We start from the raw sequence: 18,424 nt of genomic DNA on the forward strand, positions 1-18,424 counted from the left end.
CCAGGATGGTCTCGATCTCTTGACCTCGTGATCCACCCGCCTCGGCCTCCCAAAGTGCTGGGATTACAGGCTTGAGCCACCGCGCCTGGCCAACCCTGTCATTGTTTTATGGAAAAATGATTTCCAGTTTCAAATTCAGAAACCTAGTTGGTAAGATCTGAAGACGACTTCTGTTATTCCTTTGTTTAGTCATTCATTTCCCCTCAGTACCAATTCTTTCAATCAAAAAATTTCTATTTTTATCTAATATGTATACTGAAGTTATATAGATTTTATTTCAAGAGAAGATTATGTTGCATACACACACACACACACAGGTTAAATATATATAAATGTAAAAATAGGTGTTTTAAATGATTGTACCAGATCTACCTGCCTGAAATGTATTTTTCCCTCCTTTTGTCTTTTGACTTGCCAATCCTAGATAGCCAACGACCATTCCAGCCCTATCCTCTTTTCAGTCTTTTGCACTCTACAACAGTTACATGCCTCTGATGATTATCACTAAAGCCAATTTATGAATTACTCTGGAGCTATAATGCTGCCTGGCAACCTTTTTCCTTTTCTCTAATTTGACATTTCTTTCTCTAAGTTGATGAAGTAGTGTTCTTTTGAACACAAGTTTGAGAAACATATTTATAGTTGTTTCCTTTCTCTATTTTCCCAAATGGCTGTTTCAGACCTCTGTAATTTCAACTCAAGCCCCTAATCCTATCCCAGCCCTGTTTATTTTCAGATCTAATCACTATTTCACTGAGAAAAAGGTGCTTTCAACTTCTCTTTTATCAGTGTCCAAAAAAAAAAAAAAAAATTTATCAGTGTCCTTAAAGTCTTTACTCTTGTCTAGATTTTGTCCTACTACCAGATGGTAACCTGGATGAAGTTAGAGAGCATACTTTTTGTTCACTATTGTATCCCTATTTCTAAACACATGCCTCTTTTAAAAATCCACATGCCCTTCCAGGAGCCGCCTCGTTTCTCTATGTTCTGTTTTACTTCCAGCTGGATATAATGTAATTCAGTTCTGCCACCCAGAATCAACACCTACCCCACAAATTGAAGGACATGGTCCCCAACAAGATTGCCCTTACTCCAGATACTAGCTTCAGTTCAGGGGTCCCCAGGCCACCCACACTTTTGACCAACTGGCTATAAATCCAGGGTTCCCATGACCCCTTCAGGTTCAGTAATTTACTAGACCAACTCACAGAATTCTGGGAAGCTCTATACTTTAAGTTATGGTTATAATATAAAGGGTACAATTCAGGAAGACCTACCAAATAAAGAGCCTCATAGGGTGAGATCTAGGAGGGATTGCAGAGCTTCTGTGTCCTCTTATGGAATCAGGTGCATCATCTTCCCAGCACATCAATGTGTTCAACAGGAAAGCTCCACTGAGTTTCTATGTCCAGAGTTTTGATTGGGGTTTCATTACATAGGCATGCTTGATTGAATTATTGGCCCTATGGTTGAGATCCATCTGCAGTCCCCCTTCAATCCCTGGAAGTTGGGAGATCAGGTTGATACCATGTGACTCAAAGCCCCAGCTTTTTAAACACATGACTGTTCTTTCTGGTGTTCCCAGCCCCGATCCTGAAACTATCTAGGTCAGGGGTGTCTAATCTTTTGGCTTCCCTGGGCCACATTGGAAGATGAATTGTCTTATGCCACACGTAAAATATACTAATACTAATGGATAGCTGATGAGCTAAAAAAAAAAACTCATAATGTTTTAAGAAAGTTTACTAATTTGTGTTGAACCACATTCAAAGCTGGGCCTGGGCCACATGTGACCCATGGGTCACGGTTTGGGCAAGCTTAATCTAGTTGAGACCGTGGGGTCACCTCATTAGCATAACAAAGATACTAGTATTACTCAAGAAATTCCAAGGAGGAACCAGGGAGAAAGGCCAGTCAAATTATTTATTATACAGTGCTCTACAACTGCTCAAAAGTAGAATCTTCAAAAGAATTGTCTGTATTTTCTTTTCTTGAATTCTCTCTTGAACTCGCTGCAGTCAGGCTTTTGCCTGTACTGTTTCACATTGATGACACTTATTTAAGGTCATCATCAATATCTTTCATGTTGCTAAATACTGTGATCAGTTTGTGATCATTACTTGATAGCAGTATCTAACATGGTTAATGTCTTTTTGAAACATTTTATTTGGCTTTTTGTACACCATTCTTTCTCTTAATTATCTTCCCATACATTGGCCACTCTCCCCTGTCTCTGAAGGATGGAATGCAGTGCTCAGTTCTCAGATCTTGTCTCTCCCAGATGCCATCATGGCTTTAAATATCATCTACGTAGTGTGACTCCCAAATTCTCATCTCCAGTTTGGAGTCTTCCTGAACTCATATATTCAACTTCCTACTCAATATATTGTTTTGGATATCTAATAGGCATCTCAAAATTATATCTAAAACTGAATTTCTGATCATCTCTTTCTCTCAGATCTCCTTCCTTAGGCTTTTCCATTCAGTTAATGGTATTTCTAGATATTTCTGTCTTCCCACTTTCTTGGACCAAAAACCTTAGGGTCATTGTTGATTCTTTTTCTTCCGTATCCCATTTCCAATTCATTAGCATATCCTGCCAGCTTTATGTTCATTATATATCCAGATTCTGATTATTTAATACCATCTCCACTGCTGCCACCCTAGTTGAAGACACTACAGTCCCGTATCAAGACTACTGCAATAGCCTATTAGTGTTCCCTTCCTTGCTCCTATGTATTAAATTTTTAACACAGGAACCACAGTGGCCTTTAAAAAGTATTATTCAGATTATAGCATGCTGCCCAAAACCTGTTATTGGTTTTTCCATCCTTCTCAAAGCAAAAACCAAAGTTCTTATGATGGCCTGTATGATCTGGTCCCCCTCTGTGATCACATTATGTCCTACTCTCCCCTTCAGTCATTCTTTTCTAGCCGCACTCCTTACTATTCTTTGAACACACCAGAAACTTTGCACTTGCTGTTCCCCTCTTTTGGAAAATTCAATGTGGCTTATTCCCTTACTTTAAGGTGTCTGCTTGAGTGACATCTTTTGAGTGAAGCCTTCCTAGCCTGCCCTACAAAATACCCACTCACTCCCACACACGCATTCTCGCTACCCTTTAACCTGCTTTATTATTGCCATAACATTTACCAACATTTCACATTCATAGTCGCTCTCTCTCTGTCTCCATGTATATGTGTGTGTGTGTATTTACATATGTGTGTGTATATATACATGTATAGTTTATTTAATATCTGCTCTTTAATCGCTAAGAGAACAGAGACTTATGTTTTTTTAATGAATGATCAATGCCTAGTACTTAAGCTACTCATAAAAGTTTTTTAAGTTAATAAATATCTTGAAAGAAGTATTCCCTGTTTCTTTCCAGGGATAGTGCCTTCTCATACACACTTGGTTTTATCCTCTTTGGAGTCCTCTTGAGACTTGGCTCTATCAGAAGAACATTAGCTCTCTACTGCCCTTTTCTATCTATAAAGAAGATCAAGTATTTTCCACTCTGAAAAGGTAGGGGTGGGATCTTGTAACCTAGCATCTTTGCTAGTTACTACTTTCTTTTTTCTTCCCATCATGGCCAGACTTCTTATGACTCTATTTTTGATGTCTGTACTTCCTCACCTCTGGTTTACTCCTTAATATCATTCACTCCTACCAGTTCCATAGAAAGTACCGGTGAAGCTCACCAAAGTGGCTAATTAGTAAACCCATTTCCTTTTTTCATTCTTCAGTCTAACTTGACTCTTGTGGTACATGACACTACTCCCTCTCCTGTGATGCCACTCTCATGGTTAACCTACTTTTCTGACTGTTCCATCTCAGGTTCTTTCCTTTCCTTCCATGTCTCAGATGTTGCTCTTCTTTAGAATCTGGTGCTATGTTCTCTTCTCACTAGAAACTCTCCCTAGACAATATCATTCATTTCCATATACCTCCTTTGTGCTGATGAGTTCTGAATTTGGATCTTTAGGCTTGGCTTTACCTGCACTCCAGACTTGAATTTCTCACTTTACTGAGTTTCCATCAGGATATTCTATAGGAACCTCAGATTCACATGTCCAAAACAAAATTCGCTTTCTTTTTATCAGTTGACTTTTTATTATTGATTTAATAATATCTGTAGTCCACATGGTAATTGTAAGGATTAGATAAGAAAATGCATACAACAAACTTAGTCAAATTATGGGACATAGAAAGCACACACTAAACAGTAGCTGTAATTATTACATGATAGTCTTCCATAATAGACTGCAAGCTTCTTGAGGACAGGGACTATGTCCTCAAACCGACACTGTCCTTGACTTGTAATAGGTCCTCAGTAAAGGTTTGTTGAGTTAAAATGAATAATAGTAATAATAAGCTATTGAATAAATGGTTTATGTAACCATCTGAATTAGCTTAGTCATCTTGTTTAACAGTGGAACAACATTCTATGTTTATTTTTTCTCCCTAGGTGCATTGTGTTGTAATCATTCAAAGGATAACCAAATGTGCCGTGATGTCTGTGAACAGGTAAGATTGCATAACAGTTATAGAGGCAGCCAGGCATACTGGCTCATGCCTATAATCCCAGCACTTTGGGAGGCCAAGGTGGGAGGATTGCTTAAGGCCAAGGATTCAGGACCAGCCTGGGCAACATAGCAAGACCCCAGTCTCTAAAAAATAAAAATAAATAAATTATAGAGGCTACTAGTTATACAACTATTTATTAAGTATAATTGTTTTTGGAGAAGTCTGTTGGACAGTACCTTAACTAATTGTCCAGGGTTCACATCACCAATAATGGGACAAAGTGACATGTCTGCTGACACGATACACTGAGAAGGCAAATATTAGCTTATAGAATTCCTGTCAAAAATGCACAATCTGAACTTTGAAGAAATAACCCGGCAAATCCAGTTTGAGAAATTTTTCAAAACATCAACATGTACTCTTTAAAAGTGTCAGTGTTATAAAAACAAAGAAAGGCTAAGAAACTATTATACATTAAAGGAAACTAAAGAAACCTAACAGCTAAATGCAATATGTGATCCTGAATTGGATCCTGGAATGAAAGAAAATTGCATTGGTAAAATTTGAATATAGACTTCATATTAAGTAATAGTATTATATCAATACTGTGATCCTGAATTTGGTGATTAGATTGTGGTTAGGTATGATGGTGTCCTTGTTCTTAGGAGATACATGCTAGGATTTAGAAATGAATGAACATAATGTCTATAACAAATTCTAACATAATCCTTCAAAATAATAGTATGTAGTAATATGTGTATATATGGAGAGAATTAAAGCAAATGTTGCAAAGTGTTAAGGATGGGTGCATCTTGATGAAGACCATGTAGATATTCATTGTACTATTCTTAAAAGTTGCCTGTAGGTTTGATTTTTTCTGGTTGAACCTGTTTATGCAAGTTCCCCCTGAAGCACTACCTGTTCATAAAGTCCTACTTTTCTTTCATAGTCTTGATCATGTACGTCTAGCCTTAGCATTCAAGAAATAATAGTTTCAGTCATCTTTTAGAAGGGTTTGTAAGTAATGACGTGGATCTTGTTATGTTTTAAAACTGGGAGAACTACTTAACTGGGACCATAACTTCTCATAAGTAATAATAATGTGGATGTAGAAAGATTTTGCAAGATATTGTCTGATTATAAGACCCAACACTGATTCAGCTCATCTAAATGGCTACCGGAGAATTCAGTGACATCTCAAATCACTATTGCAAATTAAGCTTGCTGCACATTTACTACCAGAAGAATAGCTTTTTAAAGCAATAATGGCCCCTTGATGGTGTAATCATAATAAGGAAGCTTTTAAAGTAGCTCTGCTACTTTGGGAAACATGGCTTACCTGACTTTTCACTTTGTTTCTTTTTCTATTGATGTTCTTTCTATAGGGTGAATGTTTTTTAGGAGGTATCTTGTAATGAAGCACCAGCAGCAGGCAAAGTCTAATTTCTTAAAATCTGGAATGTTAGAAATTCTTTAACTTAGCAAATTAATTGAATACTATAGTCACCCTAATGAATAACCTTCTTCCCCAACAAAATTCTTAATTAATTGAGAAATAAGACAGATAGGTCCAGAAATATTACTTTTATTACTAGTTACACAGGTGTCAAATGTGACTTTTATCTCCAGGCACACACTAAGTGACAGAATTAGACTTAATCCCAGAGGAGGAGAGGCAAGGGCTGTGTTACATATGTTTGCTTTCTCCTACCAAACTCAATGGTCAGCTAAGTCAGTCATCCTGATCATGGGAGAAGTGTATGACGGGTGTGGAGAGAGACCAGGGCTGTTAAAATTCATAGAGCTTACTTCAAAGAGAAGGAAATACTGTGAGTGAGGAATCATTATTTCTTTAACAGTAGGGAATGAAGACAGGATGGAGTCTTGATGACATTTAGGTTTTTGAACTGAGTAAATAGTATTCTTGATGACTCTAGGAAGTTAGGGAAAATATTTGGTTTGAGGAGATGAGTTGAATTTTCAATGAAAACCACTATATGAAGACAGGGATTTGGAATTAAAACTTTTGGAATTTGAATTTAGATAAGAAGTCAGGGCTGGTAGCTTATAATATTCAGCAAAATAAGTGTGATGATTTATAGTGAAACTGTCAACAGTGTCAGATGCCACAGAAAAGTCAAGGAGTTTGAGATCTGAGAAAAGGCCCTTAGTTAAAAAAAAAAAAAAAAAAAAATCAGTTTGTAGAGATTTTAAAAACATCTCTCTGCAGCAGATATTTTTATTTGCTTTGTTTATGATGAATTCCTTGGTGCCTAGAACAGTTAGAACAGTACCTAACACTCAAAATTCTCAATAAATATTTCTAGATTGACTGGAGCAGTGGAGCTAAAAGTCATACTGCAGGCATTAGAATTTTAAAAATAAAAATATTTATAGTTATGGGCTGGGCATGGTGGCTCATGCCTATAATCCCAGCACTTTGGGAGGCCGAGGTGGGTGGATCACGAGGTCAGGAGTTCAAGACCAGTCTGGCCAAGATGGTGAAACCTTGTCTTACTAAAAATGCAAAAATTAGCCAGGTGTGGTGGCATGCACCTGTAATCCTAGCTACTTGGGAGGCTGAGGCAGAGAACTGCTAAAACTGAGAGGTGGAGTTTGCAGTGAGCCAAGATCGCACCACTGCATTCCAGCCTGGGTGACAGAGCGAGACTCTGTCTCAAAAAAAAGAAAAGAAAAGAAAAATTACAGTTATGTAATTTTTCAGACTTACAAAAATGTATTCAGTTTTTGTATATGTCTTGTCTTCCCAACTATACTATGAATTGCTTGAATATAGGGATCGTGTCTTACTGCCTATGTTGTACTCATGTCCCTGCTCATGCAAACTGATTAGTTAATGTTTTTGAGTTGATTGGTGAAGAAATGGATACAGTGAAAGGAAAAAGCTGGAAAAGTCGGTAAGTGCAGGAAGTAAAGATTTGTTTCAAGATGAAAGGTTTTTGCTTGTTTGAAGACAAATGGAAAATGAGCTATGACAGAGAAAGGAGATAAATATGGGTAAAAAACTTCTCAAACTTCAAGATTGTAAACCCTATGATCTAATAATTTCTGCCTTGAATGGCATACAAGTTTGGTTATTAAATTTTTGGCTTGAGGTGATTTATATAATCATAGTACACATTCTAGTATGTATTCTGAATAAGCGCTCATCTTTCTAAGTGTGATTACTGGTTGTTTGGCAAGTAAGGTGACTTTATTTTCAAGTCTACCTTATTATCTGAAATTTACATAGTACGTGCTGGTTTCTTTAAGCTAAATATATTCCTAATAAGTTTATCAGTTTAATTCATTCTACTTTATAGAATTATAATTTTAGAGACAGAAGGGGCCCAACAGATTATCTAACTTTTTAATTCTGCTTATTAGCTATTCAGGAAACTAGAAACTGGGACCTAAATTTTATTTTACGTTTTCCCCAAGTGCCATGCCCTTTACTATACCTCTTTACATGCATTATTTCATTTAATTCTTACATCCAGCCCTTGAAAAAGGTATTGTCATTATTTGCATATTATAGTAAAGAAATTGAAATATAGAAGACTTAAATAACTTACCAAGGCCCCAAGCCAAGATGTGTCTGATTACAAAGTCCTTACCCTTAGCTACCAGGATATAACTATCTCCTGTGAAGCCAAGTAGTTTGTCCAACGTTATTCAGAGTATATTATTTCCAACTCTCAATTCCATATTCCTTCCATTGTTCTAACCTGTTTCAAGTGCTTATAGGTTTTTTGCCTTTTTTGTTTGTTGTTGTGGTTGAGGGGAGACGGAATTGCAGGAAGTGGGGATGAGTGAGAGAACTTAGCCTTCCCTGTGCCTTTTTCCTAGTCTGCTACCAATATCATAGCCTTCCTTTTTTCTTCCTCTTTCTCTTTTTCATTCTTTCTTATCTTTCATTGTTGTCTTTTTAAATCTATTTTTCTTTTCTTTCACTCTTCCTTTTATCTTTTTATAATGGAAAACTTCAAGTATATACAAAAGTAGAGAGCAAGTGTAATAAACCCCCATATTCAGCTTCAACATTATTAAATCACTACCAGTTGTGCTTCATTTAAGTCCCTCTTTTTACTTTGCCCACTATATTGAGGCAAATTTACGTAGAAGCAAAATCTCAATTGTCATATTATTTAATCCGTAAATTTTCAGTTTGGAGCTACAAATGATAAGTCATTTTTAAAAAAAAGATAATTATACTACTGTTATTCAGATTTCTCATTTTATAAAGTTTTTTTAGTTTGGATTAGGATTCAAGTCATATATATTACAGTTGATTATATGTCTTTTAAATACCTTTTGATCTGTAGGTTTCTCCTTGCAATTTATTTGATGAATTAATTTGGTCATTTATCCTACTGAGTTTCCCATAGTCTAAACTTTGCTGTTCACATCCCCCTGGTGTCATTTAACATATTGCTCTTACCTGTGTGTTTCTTAGTAATTGGCAGTTTTGGAGCAGAGCTATCCAATGGCACTTTCTACAATGATGAAAATATTCTGGACCTGTATGGTAGCTACTAGCCACATGTGCCAGGTGGACACTTGAAAGAGACTGAGGAACTTGAATTTTTAGTTTTATTTAATTTTACTTGATTTGAGTTTAAATACCCACACATGGCTAACAGCTGCCTTAGGACACAGATCCAGAGGCTTCGTTTTGTTTGTCTTCCCCCAAAAATGTCTCTTTTTGTGATGTTATAGTCATTTTAATAATTGTCTAAATGCATTAATTCACTAGGGGTTGCAAAACAGTGATATTCTAGCACTTCACTTCTTAATTGTATTTGGTTGTTTGAAAAAAAAATGGCTAATAAATAAGCTAACTGGAGATAAATCCTTTTTCATTGTCCATAGCATTCATGGATTTTACCGTCTCAACTATTTGCAGGTAATCATGAAGGTCTGTCTGATATGTGTAATGATTTATTATTTACTGAAACACCAAATTGTAATTGTATAATGTCCTGTTTGGAAGTGAGCCATTTAGCTTGGTGAGTGAACCTTTGTCAGCTCATCAACATCAATTTAAGAAAACAGCTTTGTTTCTGTCTTGTGGCATTTTATGGAGACCTTATGTGCCATAATGCTGTTTACAAATTTGATCTTCACCAGCATCACGGGCATGACACAGTCTATTTTTCGTTGTTATCAGTTGACTAAAAGCAATTTACAGAACAGTTTAGAATAAACCTATCTTTTTTTTCTACCCTCTCTCTCTCTCTAACCCCCACCCTCTAAACATGTTGAAAACCTGGTTTTCTCCACTTTTTTTGGTCAATAGAAAAGGGTCTAGACTTGTTGTATTTGGACTTTCTTGTTTATTTGCAAACTAATCAACTTTTTAAGAAATGTTTCGTCAGCTTAACTTAGATCATTCTAAAGATTTTCCATTTATAAAAGGAGCTGGGCGGTGGCTCATGTGTGTGGTCCCAGCACTTTGGGAAGCTGAGGCAGGCGGATCACTTTGAGCTCAGGAGTTCAAGACCAGCCTGGGCAACATGGTGAAACCCTGTCTCTACAAAAAAATACAGAAATTAGCCAGGCATTGGTGGCTCATTCCCATGGTTCTGGCTACTTAGGAGGCTGAGGCTGGAGAATCGCTTGAACCTGGGCAGCAGAGGTTTCAGTGAGCCAAGATCACACCAGTGTACCCCAACCTGGGCAATAGAATGGGACCCTGTCTTAAAATAAATAAATAAATAAAAAGGAAGTTGGAAAATATTCTAGACAACTGATAAATCCACAGGATAGTAAATTTTACCTCTTCTGATTTCTTATAGAAAAATGCCACGAAACCTTTTTTTTTTTTTTTTTTGTCAAATAGATTTTCTCCTCAAAAAGTGAATCCCGACTAAAACATCTGTTGCAGCGAGCCCCAGATTATTGCCCAGAGACAATGGTAAGTCTTATAGTAACTTAACCTAGAAGCTGCTGTCTAAATGAAACTATCTAATGAATTACTTTTAGAGTTAGCAAATTTTTAAATGTGATTGGAATTTGTGGTCAAAGTAAGATGTTAGGTTTAACTTAAGTACTTAGAAAAAAATATTCATATCAATTGCTAGATAGAATATTGTTTTTCATCTTTTATTATCCTATGATATAGATCTAACAACAGTCTTAAATATAAATGTGTTCCTGTCTTTAAATTTCATTATAATATTTTATCTGTGGCCAGGCCCAGTGGCTTACGCCTATAATCCCAGCACTTTGGAAGGCTGAGGTGGGTGGATTACTTGAGGTCAGGAGTTTGAAACCAGCCTGGCCAACTTGGTGAAACCCCATCTCTACTAAAAATACAAAAATTAGCCGGGTGTGGGGACACATGCCTGTAGCCTCAGCTACTGGGAAGGCTGAGGCAGGAGAATTGCTTGAACCTGGGAGGCAGCGGTTGCATGAGCCTAGATCACACCACTGCACTCCAGCCTGGGCAGCAGAGTGAGACTCCGTCTCAAATTTATCTGGAATTTAGAATTTTCTTTGCTATTATATTTTGACTAATTTTATGAAATCCATAGTAACTAAATCTATTTATTTTGATTTTAGAAAATTGAATTTGGAATAAGGGAAAACGTGTGACTTATTATCTTTCAATTTTCTGACATTCTATAGATATATTGCTTACCTATCTGAATCAGGTAACTTAAAATGTCTCTAATACTTGAGCTATCCTCAGTGTTTGGGATGCTCATGTGCCAGACCAAGAAAATGTGAGCCTCTTTAGTTATGGTGGCTTGTATTAGGTGAAGAGGAAAATAAGTTGATGGTTAAATAGTTCTGACTGACACATTCACTTTAATCTTTAGTTTTGTCTATATGCTTGGAAACAGTGATTCCAGTAAGTATCCTGAGTGACTAGACTCATACTTAGCACTCTTAGATGGGAAAAGAGCAAGGAATATTTCTGTATCTCAGCTTTTTTCCCCCCTGAATAGCTGATTGATGTGCATATAGTTCTAGAACATTGACTGCATAGTCATAGCCATAATCAAATTAGCTGTATGTAATTTCTGTATAAATTAATTGTCATATTTATGAACTGGTTAGCTACATAAAAGCCATTTGTTGGTTACATTTTTAGGTTGAAATTTGGAGTTGTATGAATTCATCTTTGCCAGGTAAGCAATAGAAGTATAACATTTTATGCTTTAATTTTAAAAACTTACTGTGTGAATGTAAAATTGTTGTCATTGTCCTGGAGCCTAATTTGTACTCTGGAGTTTCTATCCTCTTCTTCCCTTCAACACCTAAATTTTTTTTTTCTAAGACAGAGTCTTACCATGTTGCCCAGGCTGGTCTTAAACTCCTGGCCTCAAGTGATCATCCTGCCTTGGCCTCCCAAAGTGCTGAGATTACAGGCATGACTCACCATGCCCAGCCCAAATTTTCAAATACATAATTTATTCTCATTTACTTAGTCCTCAACTTTGTTCTCTTGTCTTCACTTATGCCATTCTACTGAAATTAGTCTTTGAAAGATTACCAGGATCTCTTGGTTTCTAGATATGGCTCCTTCTCAGTACTACTCTCTTTGACTTTCTTGAAACACTTGATATTGTTAATACCTCCTTATGACTCCACCTTGGCCTCAGAACCTTATTCTCCCTTAACTTTTTTTTTGCAGATAGAGCCATGACTATGGTTATTTCTGTGTGTGATCTTCTTCCCTTCTGTCTTCACACTCACCTTGGTAATCTCATTCCTTCCCAGAACTGTTAACTAAGCAGCTCTGAGAAGGTAACTCTCAAATCTAAATCATTGTTTGTGACTTTTAGACATCTTTGTAGACATCGCTACCTGGATCTCTGCATTCAGGTGCCATCTGAAACACAGATCCAAAACCAAATTCATAACTGCACCTTTTGTGAATGATACTAGACTGGAAACCCTCACGTTACATTTATTCCTTATTCTTTCTAGTTCCCTTGACTCTCCCCTTGCAAAATTACACCTGTCCTCTCTACTTCTAGTTCAGGTCTTTCTTATTACACTCTTGGGATAGAATATCATAATAACCTTATAACTGATGTTTCAATATATTATATCTTTCTTTCCTTTCCTCATCAAAAAATAATCCTTCAGGGGAAACTCACTCCCATCATAAAAAAGCCCAAACTCTCTAGCCTGGCATTCATGATCTCCCAGGATTGCAGCCCATTTTCCAGCCCTGTTTAGAGCCAGTTTCTTGAAAAAAAGAGTATGTTTTATGGATCTCTGAATTCTGGAGGCTATCACACTGTTAAAGTTTGTATTTCAAACAGGTTGCCTCCTTGAAATTGCCCACCTCTTTGCCTGTCTCCTAATTATCCCCGTACCTAGTACCCTTACTGTCCTGGAATTTTCTACACACATGCATACACATACACTGTTTCTAACAAACTGTAATCTCCATAATAGGATAAATCATATATTTTATTTATTCCAAAATTTCATAGCCCATGCAACACCTAATAGAGTGCCTTCTGCATAGTAGGAGCTCAGTGAATATAAATGCTTGTTGAATAATTTAATATTTTCTAAGAGGCACTGGATATCTGGAAACAGCAGTAGACTTCATTATGATATAACAAGTCACAGAGTTAATGACCTATGTTGATTCCATATGAAATTCTTTCCAAAATGTGAAGAACCTGAATAGCAAGCAGCAAAGATTTAGAAGAAACTATACTAGTCAATGAGGCTAAATGGGAATTTGTTGCCCTTTGTACCCTTAAAACGCATAGAGATAAGCATATGATATGCACTATTTTTAGTCAGTTTTTATAATTGGGATAGTTTATTATATTTTGAGAGCTTTGTCTATCTATGAACCATTTATTTGCCTTGTTTTACTTTTTAGCAGAATGCTTCTATTTGTTATATGAAGTCCTAGTTTCATTTGGAGAACTATGTTACTTATTGTCTTGAATCCCTGATTTTTTTTTCAAATGTAAATAATAATCTAATTTACTTCAGATGTAGATTCTCGAATTTATGTATTACATAGAAGCAGCATAAGGCAATTTTAAAGGAGATAAGGAGGAATTTGCGGCATTCCTACAATCATAAGGCTTTTCTTTTTTCATAATTATTTCTTGTATCTCTTACTTTTTTTTTTTTTTTTTTGAGACGGAGTTTTGCTCCTATTGCCCAGGCTGGAGTGCAATGGCACAATCTCGGCTCACTGCAACCTCTGCCTCTTGAGTTTAAGCAATTCTCCTGCCTCAGCCTCCCAAGTAGCTGGGAATACAGGCATGCACCACCATGCCTGGCTAATTTTGTATTTTTAGTAGAGACGAGGTTTCACCATGTTGATCAGGCTGGTCTTAAACTCCTGACCTCAAATGATCCACCCACCTCTGCCTTCCAAAGTGCTGGGGTTACAGACATGAGCCACTGCGCCCGACCTTTTTGTTGTTTTGTTTGTTTGAGACAGAGTCTTGCTGTTGCCCAGGCTGGAATGCAGTGGTACAATCTTGGCTCACTGCAGCCTCTCCCTCCCAGGTTCAAGCAATTTTCACACCTCAACCTCTCGAGTAGTTTGGACTACAGGCATGTGCCACCATGCCTGGCTAATTTTTGAAATTTTAGTACAGGCAGGGTTTCACCCTGTTGGCCAGGCTGGTCTTGATCTCCTGACCTCAAGTGATCTGCCCGCTTTGGCCTCCCAAAGTGCTGGGATTATAGGCATGAGCCATCATGTCCAGCCTTTTTTTTTTTTTTTTAAGACAGTCTTGCTCTGCTGCCCAGGCTGGAGTGCAGTGGCACGATCTTGGCTCACCACAACCTCCCAGGTTCAAGTGATTCTGCCTCAGCCTTCCACATAGCTGGGACTACAGGCACACACCACCACTCCCAGCTAATTTTTGTAGTTTTAGTAGAGACAGGGTTTCACCACATTGGCCAGGCTGGTCTCAAACTCCTGACTTCAGGTGATCTGCCCACTTCAGCTTCTCAAAGTGCTGGGACTACAGGTGGGAGCCACTGAGCCTGACCGTATCTCCTACTTTTATCTTAGGAATCATTCATTGACATTTATGATTGCAAAAGGGGTTTAAAAACAAATGAGAAGGCCAAGTGCGGTCGCTTACACCTATAATTCCAGCACTTTGTAATTCTGCTCACAAGGTGAGCAGATCTCCTGAGCTCAGGAGTTCAAGTCCAGTGTGGTCAACATGGTGAAACCCCATCTCTACTAAAAATACAAAATTAGCCGGGCATGGTGACACACGCCTGTAGTCCCAGCTACTCGGGAGGCTGAGGCAGGAGAATCTTTTGAACCTGGGAGGCGGAGGTTGCAGTGAGCCAAGATCGTGCCATTGCATTCCAGCCTGGGCAACAGAGCAAGACTCCGTTTCAAAAAAAAAAAAAGGAAAGAAAGAATATTGGAACATCTTAATAATTTTATCATCTTCTAGTTTCACAATAATTTGGTTGGAAGAGTCATTGCTGAACACAAATTGAACCAAAATAATACATAGTTATTTTGCCCCATGATTAAATGTGCCCATCAAAGCCAAATATACCTGGCTCACAAAAATTACCCCTATTTACTAAGTATCAGTTTTTAAACAGGATTATGAATTTTATGCTTTTCTAGGTATTTACTGTTTTGAATATAGTAATACTTGTGACCTTTCTTGTTTGTTTGCTTAAGTTAAATTAAAATATTTGCCTCTAATTAAGTCTAATAGTAAGGAAGCCCTTTCCTTCCCTTGTATATCCTCTGGTAAAGATGTTACCTACCCAAGAGTGACAATGCCTTAAAGAGCACTTAGGGTGGGAAGGAAAAGAGAAAAAAACAAAGGACCTGATAATTATGTGGTGAGGGACTTTTAAGGAGACTGATAGCATTGGAAGTAAGAGTAAAGGGAGGTCCTTAATAATTTTGAGGCCCTGCCCTCTGAACCAGTTTTCTTATGGACACCTGCTTTGACTTTTAATAGTAGCCATGAAACATTTGGCATGCTATTTGTTTTTATTGCTACTTATGACCAAAACATTTAAACATTTTGTTTTTAAGGTGTGTTTAAGAAGTCTGATGGCTGGGTTGGCTTAGGCTGCTGTGAACTGGCTATTGCCTTGGAGTGTCGACAGGCATGCAAGCAGGTAACACTGGGCAGTCAGGCTCTCAAGCATCATGGAGTGCAGTTTGGTTTTAGCTGTGCATGTCTTGGGCCTTGACCAACTCATAGCTTCCAGAGGTAACCCACAAAAACTGCAAATTTGGCATTTCTTATATAGACCATTTCCTTTTAGACTTGCTGTTTTTTAAACTGGTTATTCCAGTTAGCAAAAGATAATAATAATAATTTAAAATAATAAAAATAAAAATAGACTTGCTGGGTTTTTTATTTATGGCTGCTGCATATGGCCTCAGCCTTCTTTTATTCTTTCTTATCTTTCCTTGTCTCTGCCATGCAAAGAAAGAATATTATAGAAATTTAGGTCTTCCGTACTTTGCCTGCGATCATGCTGAGTCAATGCTGAGCGACTCCAAATGGCTGGGTAAATTTAGGATATGCTTGAATGAGAACATTTGACATAGTTGGCTTATTTTTTCATCTTCTTTTCTTTGTTTCATCATGGCTTTACCTTGAGTGCCTTCTGATATCCCTTCTCTGCTCCTAAGAGGAATGTGATTCCCACAATGAGTTATTCCTTCTCTTTGATTTGATACAGCTCTGCTTCAGTTCAGCATAGGCACCTGAGTTTGTCCTCACTTTCCATATTTTAGTAGTGGTTTCTCAGAGAGGAAAAACTAGCCTCCTGGTTCCTCTACTCCAAGTGGCAGGAATAGACTTAACTGGGAAACTAGAAATGGACTTACCTCTGGAGAAGAGTATATGAGATATGGTATCGCTTTCACTTTCACAGAGATGACTGTCCTATAGCCTCAGCAACAGTCTGGGTAGCACATGACCTAGCTGTCTGCTGCTGTCCTCCAGGCATTGAGGTGAACCTGAATTGCAGAGGATTTGAAGTATAATGGGTTTAGTGAGTCTTAAAGCAGTTGTTGGCCCATTCTGTTTCTTGCTCACCCTGTCCTCATCAGCTGGCCTATTCTAAATTGCACGGGCCTAGGTGATAGAGCAGGAAGAATGGAGCAAGGAACCAGAGCCCACAGCTCTGGAACGGAGACTGATTCATGTGGAAAAAGAACCACCCCTCAACGATTTTTGTTTTTTGCTTCTTTTATGAAGAAAGTATGTACTTAAACATGGTAAATAACTTGCTGCTTCTCTAAGCACTAGTTTCCTCATCAGTAGAGGGGTTAGTATCTTCTTTATAAACTTGTTAAGAGACTTACACAAAAATAACTTCTTAAATGCCTGGCATAGTACCCCTTCCCTATTTAGTTGCCCCATCTATTAAATACTCAGCGAGTTCAGTATGAAAGCTTAGAATGTGAAGAGTTAAAGAAAAAGCAAAATGTAAGTGCCCTGGCAGAGCTTCACAAGAAAATTTGCTGTGGCAGAGCTTCACAAGAAAATTTGCTACAGAGTGGAATTCAGCTAAAAAAAAAAAAAAAGAAAGTCCTCTGATTTATAATTTCCTTCAAAGACATCTAGTTTCTGAAATAGCAAAAGGACTGTGTTATTATGTGAGATTAAAGCCATAAAAGTTAGAACAAAGCTCTAAAATATTGAGTAGCCTTAGGGATGATGTTTGTTTTAAAGAAATTGCATGAAATTTGTTTGTTGTATTTTAGGGTCTTTAAAATATTTGAGCATAAGGTTTTCCTTGATTAAATAAAGAATACCAGTAATTAACATATACTAATTTGTGTTACTTTTGCCATGTGCCAAATAGCATGTATAATAAATTAATGGAGAAATTTGTTGGCTTTTAGGCATCTTCAAAGAATGATATTTCCAAAGTTTGCAGAAAAGAATATGAGGTATGCATTTTATCGAACAAATGTGGATAGCCTATTCAGATGTTATCAGAATTAACAAAATTACTTAAATTTTTAAAATGAATTCATTTTTATGCAACTTCCCTTTTACCTTACAGAAAATTTAGCCTTGACAAAAATGTCATTTATTATGTTTAGAAATGTTGTTATTTTAATTTATTTTTATTTAAATGAAGTATTTATTTTAGAGAAATGCCTAAATCTCACATACAAAGGATTTAACCTATAATTTTATAACAAAGCAACTAGTTGTACCCAAGGTTGTGAAATAGTTATTCTCAGGTTTTGTGTTCTCTTTTGTCCCATCTCCTATCTCTTCACCCATCCAGGTGGTATTCATTTTTATAAACAACCTCTAATTATAAAGAAAAGTAATAAAATAAAGAAAAATCACAGGGCTAGTATGAAGAGCTCAGACTTTCCTAGAATCTTGCATTGGGGCAAAAAATACTAAGTTGCAAAAGCTATATTAAATCTGAAGGACTCTAATCTCAATGGTGGGATTTCAAACACTGGTATCTAGATGGGGTTGATATTAAGGCAGGAGCATAGCAGAAGTATTTTACACCGTACAAATATGTGCAGAAGATTGTCCCTGATTGAGAAAACCTCGTTGGGGCTACTTTGTTCATTTTTCTAGAACTCTATTCTTAAGTGTGACAATATTACTGTTTTTCATAGTGTAAGGCCATGTAATTAAGGATACTTAAGTGCATATCACATATCTCATGGACCATTTTTATATATAAATGTTGGGATTCCTATTGCTGTGTTTTCTTGGAAAAGATAGAATAACTCTCTTAACTACTTCTAGGTTATAGTTCTCTTCTTTTTTTCTTTTCTGAAAGCCTGTATCTCTTGATTAACATTTTTAAACTAGACAGTCTTATTTACCTTTTGTTCCTTTGTACTGTTTGCTAAGTTATATCTGTTCCTCTGAAGATAGATTTCCAAATTAACTATAGCTCTCCTCTGTT

The 18,424-nt window shown here is 37.0% G+C and overlaps 1 protein-coding gene across 3 annotated transcripts in view; it reads left to right on the top strand.

Moving 5' to 3' along the window:
• RECK (reversion inducing cysteine rich protein with kazal motifs) overlaps positions 1-18,424 on the top strand; it is an 88,410-nt gene that overhangs the window by 11,578 nt on the left and 58,408 nt on the right. For 2 of the 3 annotated variants that reach the window (XM_017543151.1, XM_037743692.1), the window contains exons 2-7: positions 4,473-4,531; positions 9,404-9,437; positions 10,374-10,448; positions 11,631-11,667; positions 15,552-15,637; positions 17,382-17,429. In XM_017543151.1, coding sequence (XP_017398640.1) covers positions 4,518-4,531; positions 9,404-9,437; positions 10,374-10,448; positions 11,631-11,667; positions 15,552-15,637; positions 17,382-17,429 — 294 coding nt within the window. In that variant the 5' untranslated portion in view covers positions 4,473-4,517. The remainder of the gene's footprint in view (positions 1-4,472; positions 4,532-9,403; positions 9,438-10,373; positions 10,449-11,630; positions 11,668-15,551; positions 15,638-17,381; positions 17,430-18,424) is intronic. The other variant, XM_017543149.1, reaches the window with a different exon arrangement.

This window comes from Cebus imitator, unplaced genomic scaffold (assembly GCF_001604975.1).
Source record: "Cebus imitator isolate Cc_AM_T3 unplaced genomic scaffold, Cebus_imitator-1.0 Scaffold149, whole genome shotgun sequence".
Lineage (NCBI taxonomy): Eukaryota > Metazoa > Chordata > Mammalia > Primates > Cebidae > Cebus > Cebus imitator.